The sequence below is a fragment of the Rhopalosiphum padi genome, chromosome 2 (genome assembly GCF_020882245.1).
Source record: "Rhopalosiphum padi isolate XX-2018 chromosome 2, ASM2088224v1, whole genome shotgun sequence".
NCBI lineage: Eukaryota > Metazoa > Arthropoda > Insecta > Hemiptera > Aphididae > Rhopalosiphum > Rhopalosiphum padi.
In genome coordinates this window covers 68417281-68437615 of record NC_083598.1, presented here as the reverse complement: position 1 = coordinate 68437615, position 20335 = coordinate 68417281, and the positions used below count along the sequence as shown (strand labels likewise).

Genomic DNA, 20335 nt, shown 5'->3' with positions numbered 1-20335 from the left:
ACTGTATGATGTAATGATGTATTGAGATGAATTATAAATAATTAGACAAATTGCAAATATAAATACAATTTTTTCTTAAAAAAAGTATCAATTATCAATTATTGTTGTCATTTTATTTTATTATTCTTTCACATATTCACACTTTCATAGTACTAATACAATAAATTTAAAGATAATAGGTAAATAATAATTGTTATGATTCAGTAAAATAATTGTATTTACCTACAATTTCATGTTATCCTAATTATATAATATAATATATACATTATACATATTTAAAAAAGCCTTAGAAGTTCAAAATTTAGTTTTTAAATCATATACAGACATACAGTATAATATGTATATTGTATATATATAATAATAATACTATATATAATATAGTAATTATATATATATAATAGTATATCCACAGAATAATATTATCTAAAGTGGTGACCAAATCACATAACAACTGTTATCATACGATATTACGATAATGATAACAGATAACATAAAAATCGTTTGATTAGAAAATACACATTCGTCACATTCATACTTTTGGTTTCAACTTTCAACTTTTAAATGAACAATATTAATGATTAAGTATTTTTGTACCTATACCACTAACAAAATTAAAACAACCAAAACGCTCGTAATAAAACCATTACTTTTCAAATACATCTTATGCGCGAAGTGATTTTATTTTTGCTGTCCAAAATAGCACAAAGTAAATTGTCAGATTATATTTATTTTGTCCACTTGACAAACGCACGAGTTAGATACAACAAGATCATTATATTATAATATTAATTATAACATGGACAAGAATAATGCTGATGTTGGACACGAGACAACCATTCACTGGTTCAGGAAAGGTATGCGTTTGCATGACAACCCAGCGTTTAAGCTATCGTGCGAGGCGAGGAATAATAGTGGTCAGTGTTACAAGCTTAGACCCATTTACATACTGGACCCTTATTTCCGTAAATACATACGGGCAGGTGCGAACCGTTGGAGGTTCTTGCAGCAGAGTCTGATGGATTTAGACAGTACACTACGGAAACTGGGCACACGGCTATATGTTATCAGAGGGTTGCCACACGAAGTCTTTCCAGACTTGTTTGCTAAATGGAATGTAAAACTGTTGACATTTGAGTTGGACACTGAGCCATACGCCCGTCAAAGGGATAATCAAGTGGAACAACTGGCCAGAAAACATGGTGTCAAAGTAGAACAAAAAGTCTCTCATACTATTTATAATACTGAACTTGTGCTCAGGGCAAATGGTGGCAACGTTCCAATGACTTACCAGAAGTTTATATCTGTTGTCGACTCTATGCCAAATCCTCGTCGACCAATACCTGCACCAGATAAGTTACCTCCTGAGTGTCTACTTAATGATGACTTAAACAACCAAGAGTTTGATGTGCCAACACTGGACGAATTATTAACGTTAAAGGGTTTCAACCCGGCAGAACTTAAACCTTGTTTATATCCTGGTGGAGAAAAAGAAGCTCTTAGGCGTTTGGAAGAATATATGAAAAACAAGACATGGATATGTAAATTTGAAAAACCAAATACATCGCCAAATAGCCTGAAGCCTAGCACTACTGTATTAAGCCCGTACATGAAATTTGGGTGTTTATCAGCTAGTCATTTTTATTATAGATTGAAAGAAGTTATTGGTAATAGCCCTCATTCTAAACCTCCTGTATCTCTGATTGGTCAGTTGTATTGGAGAGAGTTTTATTATACTGTTGGTGCTTCAACTCCCAATTTTGATAAAATGGAAGGTAATTCAATTTGTTGTCAGGTACCGTGGGATAACAACCCTGATGCGTTAGAAGCTTGGACAAATGGTAAGACAGGATATCCATTCATTGATGCAATTATGAGACAATTGAGAGATGAAGGGTGGATACACCATTTAGCTAGACATGCTGTTGCATGTTTTTTAACCCGAGGAGACTTGTGGATATCTTGGGAAAAAGGCTTAGCTGTATTTGAAGAATTATTACTTGATGCCGATTGGTCAATGAATGCTGGGAATTGGATGTGGTTGTCGGCATCAGCATTTTTCCATCAATTTTTTAGAGTCTACAGTCCAGTTGCATTTGGTAAAAAGACTGATAAAAGTGGTGATTACATCAGAAAATATATCCCAGAATTAGCCAAGTATCCAGATCAGTATATATATGAACCATGGTCAGCACCTAAGTCCATTCAAGAAAGAGCTGGTTGTGTGGTTGGAGTGCATTATCCAAAACGAGTGGTAGTGCATGAAGATGTATACAAAAATAATATTACAAAAATGTCATTAGCTTACAAGAATACCAAAGCTGGCAAGAGTTCTTCTAATAGTAAAAAATCTAGAGATATGTCATCTCCTGATAAAAAAAATACAAAAAAAGCTAAATTAAAATGATCATTTTGTTTTAGATAAATAATTTTTCATGTGATCTTTAGTCTTTTAATCGTTTATGTATTATATTATATTATTATTGTTATACTGCACATGAACACTTAAATCTATATTTTCATGTATTTTTTATATTCAAGAATTAATATTTTTATGTATTGGTATTTGGTAGGTATACTTAGTAAATAGTAAATATTTACATAATAAAGTAATTATAAGTACTGATTCAATCTTTCCATTAATATGATGAGTTACCTAATGTACAAAAAGCTTGTTTTTTCCTATAATGTATTATTTTTGATAATTATACACAACTTATTTTTTGAATAAAAGTCGAATCTCGTAATAACAATTACATAACTACATTTGTTGATTTTTTTTGTTTTGTTTTATTGTTACTTGTTCATTGTCAGTTGTTACGCAATATTGTATTCGTGACGGTCATATTGTATATAATATGACGTGTGGTTGTCCTAATATTTAGTCCCGACAAGCCGACACGAGAAGGAAGTAAATAAGATATAATAACTGGTATAAGTACACTGTATTACTGTAGTATAGTACATGAGTTGAGTATAACCAGTACAAGGTAACCGAATGTTATGATGATCGGTGACGATGATAATGACAGTGGCGAGCGGCGATGATGATGACGATAACAACAACAATGATAACCTTGAAGCGAAATATAATCACGGACACTGTCTAAAAAAACCATAGAGTAACCAGTCATCAACATATCGGTTGATATTATACTTTTCAATATTTAAACCGGGTCGCGGTGATTTTTTAAATGCATTAGCTCGATATTTTCGGTACTTTAAATCGCTTGAACACATAATATTATTTTCCACAAAAATCAAAAGAACGAAGAGAAAAACATCAAGAAGAACGCCTCGTTCCGGGTGACGCGCGCGGAATTCGCAATTCGCATTTACAGTTTTCATTTAGCACCGTGGCCCAGTCTGCGAGCGCGTTGCGCGTTTCCCATTGGCCGCCGCCGAAGTGGTGCGATCGCGAAAGCCCACCCAGCCGTACGTCGTGGGTTCGGCGGCGCCGGGTCGAGCGTCGACCACGTCGTCACGTGCGCGTACGGCCGGTTCATTCAAGCCGGGTCGTCGTGCCATAGGTGCGACCGCGACCGCGTTTGTTCCATGACGACGCCGCGGCAGCAGCCTCGCGTACGGGCAAACGCTGTGACGTCACGCCATCGCGATCCGACCGGTGACGATCACCTTTGCGCCAACGACCAACGCCGATTTCCAATTCCGTAACCGTTACCACGACGGTCCGAGTAGAGTACGTTGCCCGCCAGTGTACGTGCGTGTCACTGTTGACGTTGTCACCTTAGAAAAATTTACCTGACCGCGCGCGAGTTTTGCGAAGTAAATATCGCAACTCGCAACTATAGAACATTCATTATTTACACTGCACATATGTTGTAATTATTTCCTACGAACACTGTACCGTGTCGATCATCCGCCGCCGTCGCGTTAACAATAATAATAATAATAATAATACAATATCATTATATGGGTATAATATATATGTGTATGTGTAATTATATTTATAAATAATTTCCAACACTCCGTCGTCCTCCGCCGACGTGTGCCCCCGGGACGTCACTCGCTCGCGTTATCGGTATTTTCGTTTATTATTAAACCGTGTCGTCGTTTAAATCACGATTGCAGTGGTACATCAAATTAATAGTCGTAAAATTTGCTTATCGCCGTCTTCAACGCGATACGAGCAACAGCCGGCTCAAGTAGTAGAAGGAGGAGGAAGTTACGAGAGTTATTTGGATTTCGTACTTTCGTAGCCGGTTCTACAATCCACCGCCGGCCGTCAGTCGCCGCTCGTATTAGTAGCAGTTTTCACGTTCGAGTGCCGTCGTCCCGTGCGAATTACGATAAGTGTTAGTATTGTCGTCGCTGTCGGTTCGTCTGTCTAAACGTTCACAGTGGCAAAAGTACGCTTCTGACTCGGCTCCCGCAGCGTATTGTGTCCGACGAGATAACAAGATTGTTTTCTGTGTTATTTCGACATCTGACGAAAAGGTAAATACTGTATTTTACTTTGCACAAAGCGGACAGTCGTCGGATAAACCACAACCGGTCCACCTTTGTATAATATATTAACCTAACCTACCCTCCTTTAATTGTGGTTAGGTATTTCGTAATTTTTCAATTTTTAATAATACGTATTTTTACTATTTTGTTTTACACTTCCTGCTGAATATTGTATACCTACTCTTGGTGTATGTGTGTGTGTGTGTGTGTGTGTGTTATGATAATACGTCCGACACAGAGGTCAGGACGTTTCGCGCGGCCAACTGATAAATTTGAATTGAATAAAATAGGTTTTTTTTTACACCTTATTGTTTATTTCGTGGTTTATTTAGTTGACCACTGTACTTCAATAAATGCATATTTGTATTTTAGTTCGCGCACTTTCCATAATATTATAATACAAATGTTAATTGTATACAATTCTTTCATTAGTAAGTAAATGTGTACTCTTTTAGCTTTTAGGTACATAATTAAAAAGTAGTTAGATAGTATCTACCTATCTATCTAACTATACCTAAATGTTTTTATTTTTTTTGCCTATGCATTTGCATTTTTTTTTATTATTGTTTTAATTTTTTTCATAGATATTTGAATTTGATTCTATAATTTTATTATTTGAGTGTAGTTACTTTTGAGCCCAAAAAAAATTAGCTTTAGTTCCAGGGTTTTTTCTTGGTAGGTAGATAATTATAGACTGTTTCTTTTTGTTATATTTTTACATATCCCAGAGCATACTCTCCATTAATATAAGAAGCCTTATATATTTTAAATAGCTAGTCATTATTGACATAAGATAAACAATTTTTAGCTCGCAACATAAATATTTTATCTACTGTTAAAATATTATACTATTATGATATTAAAAGTGTCATATTTTATTAATTTAGTCGTATACTCATAGTTGTATGTTGAGTTGTATGTGTATTAAGTAATTATCAAATTTGAATATTGTAATATGTAGGTATAAAATCAGTATATTACACTGGTTTGCCATCAATTGGTCGACAAAACATGTCGATTGATACACTATCCTGATCAATATATTGAAGTCATTAAACATCAAAGAAAAGTATTTGTCGATAGTCTCATGGAAACCAGTGTAATACACTCTTTAGGTACTTACTTAATTGTAATAAATACATATGTTTCATATAAATACCGTATATCCGTGGAAAAGTTATTAAAGTAATAAATTATATACTATTTATGAATTATTATTTTATTTTATTATTACACATTATGAAATTACATAATTTATTATAAAAACATGTACCTATTTTCAGAAAATAATATTCTAAACTTATATATTTTTTTATACATTTTTATTTACAGTTTAATTTACAAGTAGTATATTATATTATAAATTTATAAAATATTTTATTTTGATGCACATGTGCAAAATACATGAGTTAAAAAAATTTTAACTAAAAGCAATTTTCTAGAATTTATGATCCATTAGTCTAGTTTAACGTCTCCTAAACAGAATTGAAAAAAATGTACAGGCTAATGAATGATAAAGAGTACCCTGTTTATATAAAATAACCTATTAATTTTTTTAAATAGATTACCTAAAATCATGCTTTAGTAAATATACCTAGGTAAACCTACCTATACTTATTAATAAAATATATATGCACATGCACTTCCTACCTAAAACTTGGAATAACTGTCCTTGAATGTTTGTTTTTTTAACCTATTATTAAAGTCTAGTTTTATGTCTCGATTTATGTGCATTATTAAACATGTATTTATGTATCAACTAAGTATTTATCTTAAAAACACAAATTATGTGAATATTTTATAGCTTTTATTTTCTGTTATTGGGTAATTTTAAGAGATTTTGTGTTCAATGGTATTAAGGTTATTCATATAGTAGTATAGTACTCTACAGTCAACATGTCATATGTTTTGTATGACTACTATGTCCCTTTGTTTCTAGATGTATACCTAAAACAAATAGCCAATAGGTATTATAAACAAATTTATTTTGTTTTTACTTTAATGTGAGTAATAATTAGTCAATTAAAAAAAATTAAAGAAATTAGTAACTTCCTCATTTTCATTGCAATATTAATTTTATTGATTTAGTTATTTGCATATTAGATTTATAAATATAAATAAGAGGTTCTGTGAAATGTGATGCTTAAATTTTAAAGCTGACTTTTCCTGAGTTATTTACTAGTTACTAGTTATTTTAAGTTAGATTTTTCAATGTTTAATTTATTTTTATAAAAATTAAGTAAAGTTGAAAAAATATCTAATATGTATGTTGTGAAAATTATCCTCTGATAAAACTATGGTTGATAAGTAGTTAGTAGAATGTGCCTACTTTCTGATTTAATGACTATCTTACCTAATATTTACTCGCATAGAATACACAATTTAGTATTAATTTAATTAATTCAATAACTTATTGGAGTAAATTGTAGTATAGACAGCATGGTATGCAAAGCATAATATGTTTTTGGCAAAAATGTTTCACTTATTTTAAATAATATAGATAGGTATTTCAGAATTTATTACTAGATTCCAGTTTATTAGGTAAATACCTAATTATAAAATGTATTTCCTATCTTACTGTTAAATTCCAATTAGATGCTTACATCTGCATTAATTAGATATATACCTGATATGTTTAAAGTAATTACTAATCAGTAATTTTACAAAATCAAATTAAGTATATTAGGTACATTTTAAATTTTAATACCTTTAGGTGTTCATTTTTAATTACTTAGGTATCATAAAAAATATGTTTATAATTTTAAAATGTTTTTAACAATTATTTTTTTTAATAGTGACTTTAATTTTTGATGTTGTTATATGATTCTACTTTATTTAGAAACATTTATAAATTCTTGTTTAATCATAAAAGCTATAAAAATTATGAATGAATTACTATTTACATAGACAATTAGTTAATATACAAGACCTTGTGTATTTTATGAGTCATAACACTAGGCATTCAAATTAATTTTCCATTACCTAATCAAATTATTTACACAATTACTTTTCATTTTTTTTTTTTTTTTTTATAGATTATTAGTTAGATAAAACCTTGGTCAGTGAATCCGTTTTAAAATTGTCAAATATCAAAGTGTCTTCTTTTTATAGTAATTATTAATTAAATACCCTATAAATCCTTGTTATCTAATTATAACTATAACTAAGGTTTTTTTTATTTTCATAAACACTATCTATTTTATTATCCAGGCATCCCCTGGTTACCCCTGCTATGTAACTAATCACGACTCCATGCACTTTTTCAATTACACCGATACATGATATTGCATAAAATGAATTTGTGCCGTGAGATTTGATTTACCTTATATAATGTATAATTGTATTAAATTTTGTGCAAAATTGTGCTACATTCAGATAAAATAAAAAAAATCTTTTCATGACAAAAATGTACAGAATCAGATTAATTAAAATGTATATTAACTGTGGAACTGTGGACTGCAGAATCTTGTATTACCCCTGCTAGGTATTGTAATAGATTTATTATTTAAAATAATATACAAATAATTAGTGCGTGTTGATGTGCTCACTCTTTTTTCATCGATTGCTTAATGATTTAGTTCATCCTCACTTAATTTTCTTTAATAATGCCATAAATTAAAAGACAATACTTCTCTCTTATCTTCTTATAACAATTCAAATACAAATAATTAGTAGAAAAAAATATATTTAACTAAAAATCTACTTAGTATAATTATTGATAGGTACTTGAATAGATATTATTTTTTTATTTCATAAAAATACATCAATAGCTGTGACCTATACAGTTGGGCATGTAATAACACATGCATATAATACATAGATATATAATATTTTTATTTTATATTATTGGTATTATACTATTAGGTATTAAATTATAAATATTTGATAATTTTAAATCCATTCTTAAAATATTAAGAGAACATCCTAAACAGAATAACTTTTTTATTTTATAAATATATAAAGTTTTTAAGTACGTATCTATGTAAAAATAACAAATATGACTTAGGTAATAATATAATATACATTAGTAATTATAAAATTATGTTTAAAATTGTCTTGATACTCTATAATACCCTCTAGAATATAGTAATCAGAAGTTAGTTTGCAATTTATTATTAATAAGGTTAGTTGATCATTGGTAGGTAAATATATTTTTGAGGTCATCTTGAATAACAGATGAACTATAAACTTGATTTTAAATTAAACCTGTTTCAATAAATATTTAACATATTAAAGTTGCTCTACATCCTTGTTTTCTGATTTCTTTTTAGACCTTATATTTACCTACTTATATAGTTATATAATATTTTTAATTTATAAAATAAAAAGACAATTTTTAACTATTTTTTAATTAAATTTTATCATAATTTGTTAGCATTTTTTTTTTGAGTCCATAGAAATAATTAAAATATTCAGATGAGAATTGAGAATGATAAAAACTAAAAAGTATATTGTGGCATTCTTAAGTGATTAAGAAATCAAGTCTATAGAATATTTCTAGCAACTTTGATTTTTATTCGATTTACCCTCCAATATTCATTTAAAATATATTTGAAAATTTTAATTTAATAAGCATTTATTATAAGTTAATATTATTATATAATATAGTGATTACTTAGTTCTCATTTAATTTTATTTTACAAATTGAAATGATTATATAATTTAATGTACTGAATGTTTTATTCAAGGTTTCCATTGTTATTACCTAATAATTACTATTGTATGAATATAATTCAAGTCAAAGTATAAGCATTTGTTGTAGCTTTCCCATTAAAAAAGATAGGTACTAGTAGGTAGTTATTAAATTATAAATAAGTGTAATAATATAATTATTACAATTAAAATTTCTCTGAAAAAATGTTTTTATATTTTTTTTTTTTTACCATAAATATTAATTCTTCATTAAAAATTATCTAAGTGGTCAATTATAAATTCTTACTAATCTAATGATTTGCTATTACTCACAATTTCAACAAAATTATTGGCAACTATACATCTTTGTTGTTAGTGAATTATCAATTTATCTGTATACTATTAGGTAATTAGGTAATATTTTACAGAAAGTTCATGTACTTCTGTATTGATTAAATCAATTAATTACTGTTGATCTCTCATTTAAATCAACTATAAATTCATTTTATGTTATCTTAATTTATGAAATAAATTTTCTACTGTTCAATTATTTGGCTTGCTATGGATAAAAAATATATTGAACCTTTAAAATGATAAATCTTTGATCAACCTGTGATATTACAATTATTATATTTAACAGTTATTAACATTGTAGGTATTTTTATTATTTATTTTTCAACATCATCTATTTAGAGTTTTTGTAACTATGTACTTATAGTAAATATCAAAGTCACATATTTTAAATTTCTATTGATAAATATTATTAAAAAAATTCTAAAATATTGATCTTATTGAGTAGGAGTTGATTTATATATTTTTTTAATGATTCTTTTTATTTTATCTTGAATCTAAAATTATAATTTATAAGCAATGCTAAATATTGGCATGTCTATAAATTGAAGGTCATTTTAGAATACTTTTACCTATTTTAAAGAAGACATGAAAATAGTAATAAAGGCATTTAAAAATTGTAAGGTCAGATTACTTACAATTTTTTAAAGCCTTGCTTATGCATGTACACAAAAAACTATTGTCAATTTATTAAAGTATTATAATCGAATAATTATTAACAAAATTTGGGATATATAGGTTATATATATTTTATATATAAATATATAAACAATTTTCAAAAAATTTACCTATTATAAACACAACTTAACTTATATGATAAAAAATAATACTTTAAAATAAGTACATTGTACTTATATTTCTATACAGGTTCAATGACATAATAAATAAGACTATCTACAAAACAAACTATAAATAGTTAAAGATTATAATTACCTATGATATAAAACAATATGTGCCTCATCTATTATTTTTATAACTCATTGTTGAAATTTAAGATATAGCAATTATAAATTGGTGAAAAAGAAAAATAATTTAAATTTTAAAGGAATTTCTGGTTTTACTTTGATGTGATATATTTTTTCTTAAAAAATACTTTTTGACCATTGGAAATATTTCTGTAATAAAATATAATAAATAATGTCTATGTTTATCTTCCATTTTACAGCTAATTAAAAGTTTTGTTATGCATAGGATGTAGGTGTTAGGTATGTTTAGAAAATAAAAATGAACTTTGGTTTATGACCAATCCTATCATAAATCATGGAAATATAATTATATTAAAATATTATAATATAATTAAAGTAGTTCATTAAATATATTTATATTATCACATTTTAAATTTATTTATTTTCCTAATTGGATTAAACATATATAATGTTTTGTAATCTGTTTTAATAATTGATCTCTATTTTTATTTTTCAGTACTTATTTAATTCATTATGAGTGATGACGGTGATATTATTCCAAGTGTTATGCAAAATGGTGGAAGTCAATACAAAATAAAAGAGGTTAGTTATTATTAAATATAATATAATTAATATAATTTTAGTACCTATAGGTAATAATATATAGAATTAAATACAAAATATAGTTAAATAAAATTTAATATATTTAATATTTTTCTTGTTTTGGTTCATTTATATTATTTGTATTTTGTTTCACAGAATTCATTTTTACCTAGTGCTGTTGTTGAAAATAACACAAAAATGAGGTTAGTATAAAAATTAATTTAGATTTTATATTGTTAATTTTTAAAATTATTATTATTTAAATTTTTTCCTTTATTTTTCTATGTTCCATATTAAAGTTTTGAAAACTCAAAACCAGCAGAAAATTGTAAGTACTAGTTTTTTCTTTTTATTAAATATGAACTTATTTTAAGACTTAATTTATTAATTTATTATTTTATTTAAATATTATTTATAAAAATAAATATTTAAATGAAGTTAAATACTCCGAATTGTTAAATATTGAGTTATGATATATATAATAGTAATGCAATTTGTCAATAGATGGGCCAGACCAAGTTTTACCTGCTTCACAGAAATATACAAGTGAACCAAATGGCCGAGTTACTTTAAGAATTGAGGCTGGTGCAGATCACACTCCCATATCTGTACCTGGACTTTTGACTAGAGCTGCTGAAAAATTTGGTGATCTACCTGCATTAAATTATAAATCGGCCAATAAATGGGTCCAAGTTAACTACAAGTAGGTTTTTTGTTAAAATTATACTATACCCAATTACTGTATTCAATTTTATGAAACATATAAAATTGATTTTCAGAGAATATGAACATAATGTACGAACTGTTGCCAAAGCATTTATAAAGTTGGGTCTTGAAAGATTTCATGGTGTTTGTATAATTGGTTTTAATTCTCCAGAATGGTTTTACTCAGACTTGGGTGCCATATACGCTGGGTAAGATAATTTTTTTTTGTCTTGTAATTTAGTATACAGTTAGATCACAAAATAATATATTAATTCTCTATATATTTATAATTTATTTTGTAAATATTTATTGACATCCTAAAATGTATTGAATAATTATTTATTGTTAATAAAGTGGTTTTGCTGCTGGAATGTATACAACAAATCTCGTGGATGCTTGTTTCCACTGTTTAGAGACAAGTAAAGCAAATATTGCTGTAGTTGAAGATAGCAAGCAATTGGAAAAAATACTATCAGTCAAAAGTCGTTTACCCCACTTGAAAGCTATCATTCAGTATGAAGGCAAACCTACTGAAGAGGGTGTTTTATCTGTAAGTTATTAGTTTAGTTATGTTACCTATTTATTTATAATAGTTTTCAAGATGCATTATTATAGTAAACAGCTTAAAAATGTTTCATAATAATAGTACATATTTTTAATTATACATATTATTTAAAAATGTTTACTATTTACTACAAAATACTTAAATACTCTATCTTTTGAAATTAATAATCTTTTTAAAGTACCTATGTATTTTATTGAAGAATTTTTAGTATCTATATTTATTACTAGCTATCCCTGCGCACTTTGTTGGCCGTACACAATGCATTTGTGTTAATGATGATATTTCTGACATATAAACTTTACATAGCTATCCTGCCCCACATTGTTTTGTTGCCATTTAACAGCACCATTTTTTTTTTTTTTTTTGAACAATTTAAATTTTATTTTCCTTTTCCATTCAGGACCAAAAATCAAAAACTCATACAAATTCAATAATGTGAACCAACAATAAAAAAAAAGTTTTATACTATTATAGTACATCAATTATTGACTAAAATACTGATTTCTAATAATAACTAATAATTGTCAACACAGATGAAAAAAAAAATATCTTTTTATGCATATTTGCCTATCATTAATTAAATTAATTATTTGATTTTTAACAATCACAAAAGTAGGTTTAAACCCTGTTCCATAGTGTACTTTTTCATTAAAATAAAAAAAAAAAAGATTATCGGATGAAAGGTTTCAGACAACATGTGTGACAAAGATTTCCATTTTTACATTTAATTAACTCTTAAAAAATTAAAAATAAACCATAATTTATAGACATTACTGATAATGCCTTCCTTTTTATATTTTCCTCGTATTTTTCATTACATAATAGGCATTTGTGACAAAGACTAAACTTTTGTTAAAGAATAAATACCATAAAAAAAAAAAAAAAATACAATTTCGTTGTTGATAAATCTTTATTTAAGAGTATTATTATTTTTGTAAAATACAGAAATGTAATTTTTGATAATATATATTTTAAACCATTATAAAACAACATTTTTGGAAAAAAATAGTTTTTACTATTTTTTATTGTTTTAATTTTTTAAGTTTTAACTTTTTGAATCATAATATACTTTTTTATTTTATATTTCGATGCAGAATTTTTTTTAGTTTTTCAGTATATAAGAATTGAATTTTGGGTATTAGTTATAAGTGTTAAAAATTTAGATAAAGAGTACAGGATTACAATTTTGCAGGGTATGTCTGTATTACTCTATTCTACTCATTAACACATTAAAAAATGATAACTCATTAATTATTTATCTAAAATTCAATTTTTATACATCAAAATACCCTAATAATATTCTGTTATGAAAAAAAAATTAAAATATTAAAAATGGATAATAGAAATTTTTAGATACAGGTTATTTTTTAAAAACTTAAAATTATGTTACTAAAATATCTATAAAAGCATTGGTAATTTTTAAAATAAATTATCTGGTATATTCTATTCTGGTATACACTTATAATATGTGGGCAATGTCAATGTCATAAAAAGCCTAAATAGTATACTTAGTTATATTTATATTTCTGATTTTAAATTTAATTTAGGTTATTATTCTTAAAATTATAGTATAATATATTATTTAATATAAAATATATAACGTGTTTTTTTACTAGTGGGAAGATGTGATGAGAATTGGATCAGCTGAATCTGATGATAAATTAAATGCTATATTGAAAACCATGGGAGTCAATGAGTGCTGTACATTAGTTTTTACGGTGAATTATATTTAAACATTTTATTCAAACATCCTTGTTTTTATTAATATTGTTATTTTATAAATTAGTCTGGAACTGAAGGCGCATCAAAAGCTGTCATGGTTAGTCATGATAATGTCACGTTCAATGCATATATGATCACAAAATTTTTGTCCTTAGTTGATGGCAAGGAAGTTCTTGTATCATATTTACCTTTAAGTCATGTAGCAGCACAGGTACGTTCATGTACAATAGATTATGATTCGTTTTTTATAATATTTAATATTTATAGATCACTGATATATATAGTGCGATCACTTTAGGGGCTCAAGTATATTTTGGTGAAAAAGACGCTTTAAAGGTTTGTTTATAAAAATTTAAATGTATTTAAGTAATGAAATACATTGATAAATTTATTATTTTTATTTTAGGGTTCTTTAGTGAACACACTCCAAGCTGCTAGACCTACAGTCTTTTTGGGTGTTCCTCGTGTTTGGGAAAAAATTAATGAAAAATTAGTGAGTATTGGCCGAAAATCGGGTTCATTAAAGAAATATATTGCTGATTGGGCTAAAGAAGTTGGCTTAAATCATTATGAAGATGCAATGAAAGGGTTGGTACACTTAGTGCTATACATAATTATAATAAAACATTTATTACAGCTTAGAAACTAAATATTCATTAATTTATCAATAAAAATATAATTTTGAAATGCAAGTTTTAATAAAATTATTTATAATTAGATAGTGGATTTTTAAATTTTCATATTTGGTAATGGCTTTATTTAGTTTAATGGGAGTAACAAATTTAGATTATAATATGTTACTTACAAAATTTGTTGGGAAAAAATTATTTTGCATATGGTAGAGCATATTTTAGGGTTTAGAAAATAAAACAAAATTAAAAATTTACTTAGCCAATTTTTATTGTATTAGAATTTAATAGTATATTTATATGGTCTATAAATGATTGTTTATTATGGCCATTCATTTGTTGAGTGAGGATTATTTTTGCATAAAAAATTTTTAATTGTTTAAAACCAGGAAAATTATTTATAAACCATTGTTATACATTATTTATATCTTTTAAGAATACATTTTTTTCTTATTTGAATTTATTACTCATTCAATAAATGTATGCTATTATAATTTTTTTTTCATTGTTAACATTTAATTTAATTTATTGTTTTAAACGAATATTTTTGACTTTTTGTTAAGATTAGCTAATAAATTTATAGTTAAAAAATTCCCTATGTTGATTTAAAAGATGCTTCAAGATATCTTGAATCCGGGTTTCGAAGTCTGAAAGTTTCCACCTTGGTAGGCCTAATTATACTGATTAATTTAAAATATTGTTACTAAAAATTATTTGACTAATAAATGTACTTTTACAATTCTTAAAATATGGTAAAAACTAAAAAGTACTTGCTATCTTATATAAGTTCTTGTACTTAATGGTATTAGTTGTGTTTGAATTCTATTTATTGAAAATGCTTATCAATGTTAACTATTTCTTCTAAATAAACCAATTAAATGTCATGTTAGTTTATTAAATTGATAGAAATATTCACTCCCAATATCTTGTCTAATTGTTGATAACAACTATAATTCAAAAATTACAGGGCCCATATCAGTTAATATGTTAATAAGTGGTAAGAGCTTCCCACCACCACCACCAATGTTATTAAATAAATAATTTAACTGTTATTGTGCAAGTACTTAATATATGCTTTTAGATTTATAATATACAAAATAATTTTTATTCTAAGTTAAAACATTTGTCTACTGTTCTTGCTCTTAACAATAAATTTAATCTACATTCTACTGATTCTAGACTATTTACTTATATTAATAATTTGTATTGACTTTAAAAGTTATGATTAAAAATAATAAAAGTAGCTTATAGTTATTTTTATATGTATTTTTTCATTTACCATGTATCAATCACTAATTTAATTTATTTTAAATTGATAAAAATTAATATACAGTTTGAGTAACACTAAGTTATTCATTACTCTTAAAGTTGTCCTTAATTTGTTTTGAATAACTTAACTTAAATAATACATCTAAATTATTTTTAATTCAATAATTGTTTCCCATTTATCCATAAAATGTTAATAATTTTTATTTATGTATTTAATATTTATATACAAAAAAATTAAGTCTTATGGTTGTTTTTTTAAATCATTTATTATTTTATTCAATATAATTTAAAATATATTTTATGTTACAGAGTTGACAGAGAAACATACTCATATAAATTCTTCAGATGGTTAATATATAGTCGTATCAAAAGTGCTATTGGTTTCGATAGATGCAAATATTTTATTTCAGCTGCTGCCCCTATATCAGTGGAGCTTAAGAAATATTTTATGAGTTTAGACATACCTTTATGCGAAGTAATATAATAATACTTACTTTTAACAATTATTTGGAATTTAAATTAATTTTATTTGTGTTTAATAGGCATTTGGAATGTCTGAGTGTGGAGGTGCACATACACTGAGTAATCCAACTGACGAGAATGTTGCTGGTGTTGGAAAAACATTAGAAGGAGTTAGTTCAAAAATCGACAAACCTGATAAGGATGGTAATGGCGAGGTAAATACCAAATTTTTGTTTTATACTACAATATACATGTGTATAATTTACAACTTCTTAAACCAATATTAATTTAACATAACATGTTTAGTTGTGTGTTTATGGACGTCACGTGTTTATGGGTTATTTGAATTTGCCAGATAAAACTGAGAGTACCTTAGACAGTGATGGATGGCTTCATTCTGGTGATATTGCCCAAATAGATGATAAAGGATATGTTACTATTACTGGAAGAATAAAGGTAGGGTAAATTACATTAAGTAAAAGTTGTAACCTATATAATTCCTTTATGTTATTTTGTATTATAGGAATTATTAATAACAGCAGGTGGAGAGAACATACCTCCTGTGTTAATCGAAAATAATGTCAAAGCTGAATTACCAGTTGTTAGCAATGCTTTCTTAATAGGAGACAAGAGAAAATTTTTGTCCATACTGTTATCTTTAAAGGTATATTTTGGTATTTTCCTTAAACATTTTGATTAGTATTATTACATTATGTTGTGTACCTATGTATTCAGTGTGAAGTACATGCTGAAACTGCTGAGCCACTTGATACTTTAACACCTGAAGTGATTTCATGGCTATCATCACTTAATTGTAAGTTTACCAAAGTGTCGGAAGTCGTAGCAAATAAACCTAAAGAAGTTCTTGATGCCATACAAAAAGGCATTGATGCAGCAAACAAGAAAGCTATATCTAATGCACAGAAAATTCAGAAGTTTACAATTTTGCCTGTTGATTTCTCTTTGCCTACTGGTGAATTAGGTAAGCCAATTTAAAATACAAATTTTAATTTTATCTATTGTTTATTTATTATATTATATTCAAATTAATACTATTTCATAGATATTTTTCTACTTTTTTTTTGTCATAAATTATGAAACTTTACTACCATTAAATGAGTTAAATAGGTTTTCTAAATGTTTGGAATGTGTTTCAAAGATATTTTAAATGACTACATTTTATTATTTTAATGATTATGATCTCAAATTTGTTATCTTTTTTTTTTTCAATTTTAATGAACTGCGCATTTATACTACTTTATTTTTTATAACTATTAAACATTTTTTTTAATAAACAGTTAATATATAACTAATGTAAATGATTAACTGTTTCAGGTCCTACACTTAAAATCAAGCGTCCAGTGGTGAACGAAAAATACAAAGATTTAATTGAAGAGTTCTATAAGAACTGATAAACTACATTAGTTAAAGATAATTTTTGTTTATGTTACTCAACAAATAATATACTATACAAGAAAAGAAAATTAAAAACAAACAAATTGTTCACACATGGTGTTTGAATCAGCAGTTCTCTTTAATTTTGTACCAGTTTAACATCTGCAAACCTGTAAAATTTTTTTTTTTGAAATTGTATATCTCCTTCTTTATCCCTTGAAACTATTGTTGTTGTACTTAAATATGAGTAAGTTATTTTTTATTATATTTCCCGTTACCTTGTGATCTGAATTTCTGTACGTCTTTGTGTACAAAATTTGTTTTCTGTAGGTAACTATTATCTTTTTAATTTAATTATTTTAAATAGACAAGTTATTATTGTTTTAGTAGAAATATTTTTATTGTGATATTTTTTTTTCAAACAAAACAATTAAGAAATTTTATAAAATATTTTAATTGAATATTATTTAAAATTAAGTTAATTAATTGGTGATAAAATTAATAAACATAACATTAATTGTTATTTTAATATGTGTGCACATATATACTTATTAAAAGACTACAAACTTGTTGTACGGTTTCACGTATAAACCATGATAATATTGTCAATTCTTCTTAATGTAATATTGTGTTACTTGTAACAATTATACTTTGATGATTTTATATAATAATATACATATTTCTATGTGTATAGTATCAATTATGTGATTTTTATTTGTTGAATTATGTATCAATCGTATTTATTTTCAAATGAAAATTGTGCAACAAAGTTGTCTTAATTTTTTTATATTTGGACCATGGAAGAACTGTTTAATCTTTAATTTAATTTTTTTAGTTTGGTTTTACTTGTTAAATTATTTTGAATTTGTTATTGGTATGAATCTTTTTTTGCGTGACTGCCTACCATATGTACTCAATAAGCTGCTTAACCAATTCTGTCTAGTGTTCTTAGCAGTTAGCACCTAACATTAACTTTTTTTTAAAGTTATTATAACTAGTTATTGCGATGTATTCAATGTTTTTAATAATTATTTTTTTTTCTATTACCTAAGTCTTTACAAAACACTGAAGTAATTTGACGAAACTGATACCTAAAAATTCTTTTCTTTTTCATTTCTAGTACTAGTGGCTTTTTTTTTCATTTTAACTTTTATTCAAACATAAATCTTTTCAATTATCTTTCATTTGTGTTTGTTTTGCTGTTCTGAATTTTAATTTAACTTTTATCAATATAGAATTTGTAAGAATGACAATAAATAGTTGAGTAAAAAATTACTATTTTTACCCAACAGCAGTAATGGTACTTTGAGTACTTATACAAAACATATATTTATATTTTTTCAGATTTATTTCACATTTGTATAATATTTTTAAATTTAGTACAATGTTATATTTTTTACAATCAGTTTGATAATAAGCTTTTTTGTATGTAAACATTGTATAAAATTGTACACTATTTATTACGAGCTTATAGAACATAATATTTTTTAATTGTGATTGTTTTGATGTGCAATATGGTCAAATGTTATTAAAAAAAAAAAAGTGCGATGACAATTGGTATTGTATTTTTAATATCTTGTAGTTGATTACTAATTCCCACCATAGTTATTATTATGTAAATAAGAACCATGATTATAGTGATTATACCACAAACATTTATATGTATATCGTAAATCGTGGAAAGAACTGTCACATGGAATCGCTTACGATTTATGAATTTGTGATAAATATTATACTATAACTATATACGTGTCACGGTGTTAAAATCGTCTGTATTAACACCGATTAAGGACTAAGGCATATATTCAAATTTTAAATAATATGGGTACCTATGTCAAAACTTTATCTTTGACTAAGTATCTCTAACTAAATTACGTAGTCCATCACGGATCGGAAACTTGATGCTCTTTTATATTATGCATCAATACAATGTCCCTTTAAAATAAAAATTCAATTGTATATTTTGTATCATGATAAAACAAGGTTTTTCTTCATTTTTATTTTTAAATTTTTTTATCATAAAATTATAATTTATTATTATTATTAACTTAAAAATTAAAACTTATTAACAACAGTTTTTTTTTGTTTTTGGCAATTTAACAATTGGTAATATAAATTATATTCATAGACATATAAAATAAATTATACATGGTACACGGTCACACGGAATAGGATATAATAGACAATATAGTAGGTATATATCTTTTTTTTTTTTTATTATTAAGCGAAAACATCATATGGACGTCCACGCTCGAGCTGATGGAGGTATATACGCTTTTGTCAATTGTCACTAAAAGTTTGAAATTCTGCGCACATTTTGCGTGTTTTAATTGATTTAAAAAGTTAATAGAGAGGTTTCGTATTTAATAGGTCTTAATCGTGGTCAGTTTCAAGTCTAGGACTTTGTTTCTGACGAATCGTGGCGCATTTGAAATCGTTCGTTACTTCGTTATATTTTGGGCCGGTAAAGTTTTTCTAAATTTAGGACTCGCTGATGTGAAACATCTATTGGCACGCCTCGGGGGGGGGGGGGGGGGGCAAACCGATGCGTGACGGCACGATACCGTTGAGCGGCTACGGCGGTCATCAGAAAATGTAGCCCAAAATAACCGCGGTGTGTGTTTTCGTCG

The 20335-nt window shown here is 26.5% G+C and overlaps 2 protein-coding genes across 3 annotated transcripts; both read left to right on the top strand.

The window, feature by feature from the left end:
* Positions 1–459: 459 nt before the first annotated feature.
* On the top strand, positions 460–2758 carry LOC132919339 (cryptochrome-2). Its single transcript, XM_060980882.1, has one exon. It carries the CDS (start codon positions 797–799, stop codon positions 2402–2404), a length of 1608 nt encoding a protein of 535 aa, XP_060836865.1. The 5' UTR covers positions 460–796; the 3' UTR covers positions 2405–2758.
* A 926-nt stretch (positions 2759–3684) lies between these two features.
* LOC132919338 (very long-chain-fatty-acid--CoA ligase bubblegum) lies at positions 3685–19259 on the top strand. Of its 2 annotated transcripts, none has more exons than XM_060980880.1 (17): positions 3685–4455; positions 10873–10958; positions 11115–11161; positions 11258–11286; positions 11463–11661; positions 11738–11872; positions 12018–12213; positions 13845–13946; positions 14015–14161; positions 14218–14286; positions 14357–14538; positions 16158–16323; positions 16391–16525; positions 16617–16766; positions 16834–16974; positions 17046–17292; positions 17646–19259. In XM_060980880.1, the coding sequence occupies exons 2-17, from the start codon at positions 10890–10892 to the stop codon at positions 17720–17722; spliced, it is 2091 nt and encodes a 696-aa protein (XP_060836863.1). In that variant the 5' UTR covers positions 3685–4455; positions 10873–10889; the 3' UTR covers positions 17723–19259. The 2 variants fall into 2 exon arrangements, with proteins under 2 accessions (XP_060836863.1, XP_060836864.1); XM_060980881.1 differs by lacking the exon at positions 3685–4455 and adding an exon at positions 4877–4898.
* Positions 19260–20335: the final 1076 nt, after the last annotated feature.

Bases quoted from the DNA above. Each gene is read 5' to 3' on its own strand.
- LOC132919339 (XM_060980882.1), top strand. From the start codon at position 797: ATGGACAAGAATAATGCTGATGTTGGACACGAGACAACCATTCACTGG.
- LOC132919338 (XM_060980880.1), top strand. From the start codon at position 10,890: ATGAGTGATGACGGTGATATTATTCCAAGTGTTATGCAAAATGGTGGA. The intron at 11,287-11,462 runs GTAAGTACTAGT...ATTTGTCAATAG, and splicing joins CTCAAAACCAGCAGAAAATT to ATGGGCCAGACCAAGTTTTA. The intron at 14,539-16,157 runs GTTGGTACACTT...TTTATGTTACAG, and splicing joins TATGAAGATGCAATGAAAGG to AGTTGACAGAGAAACATACT.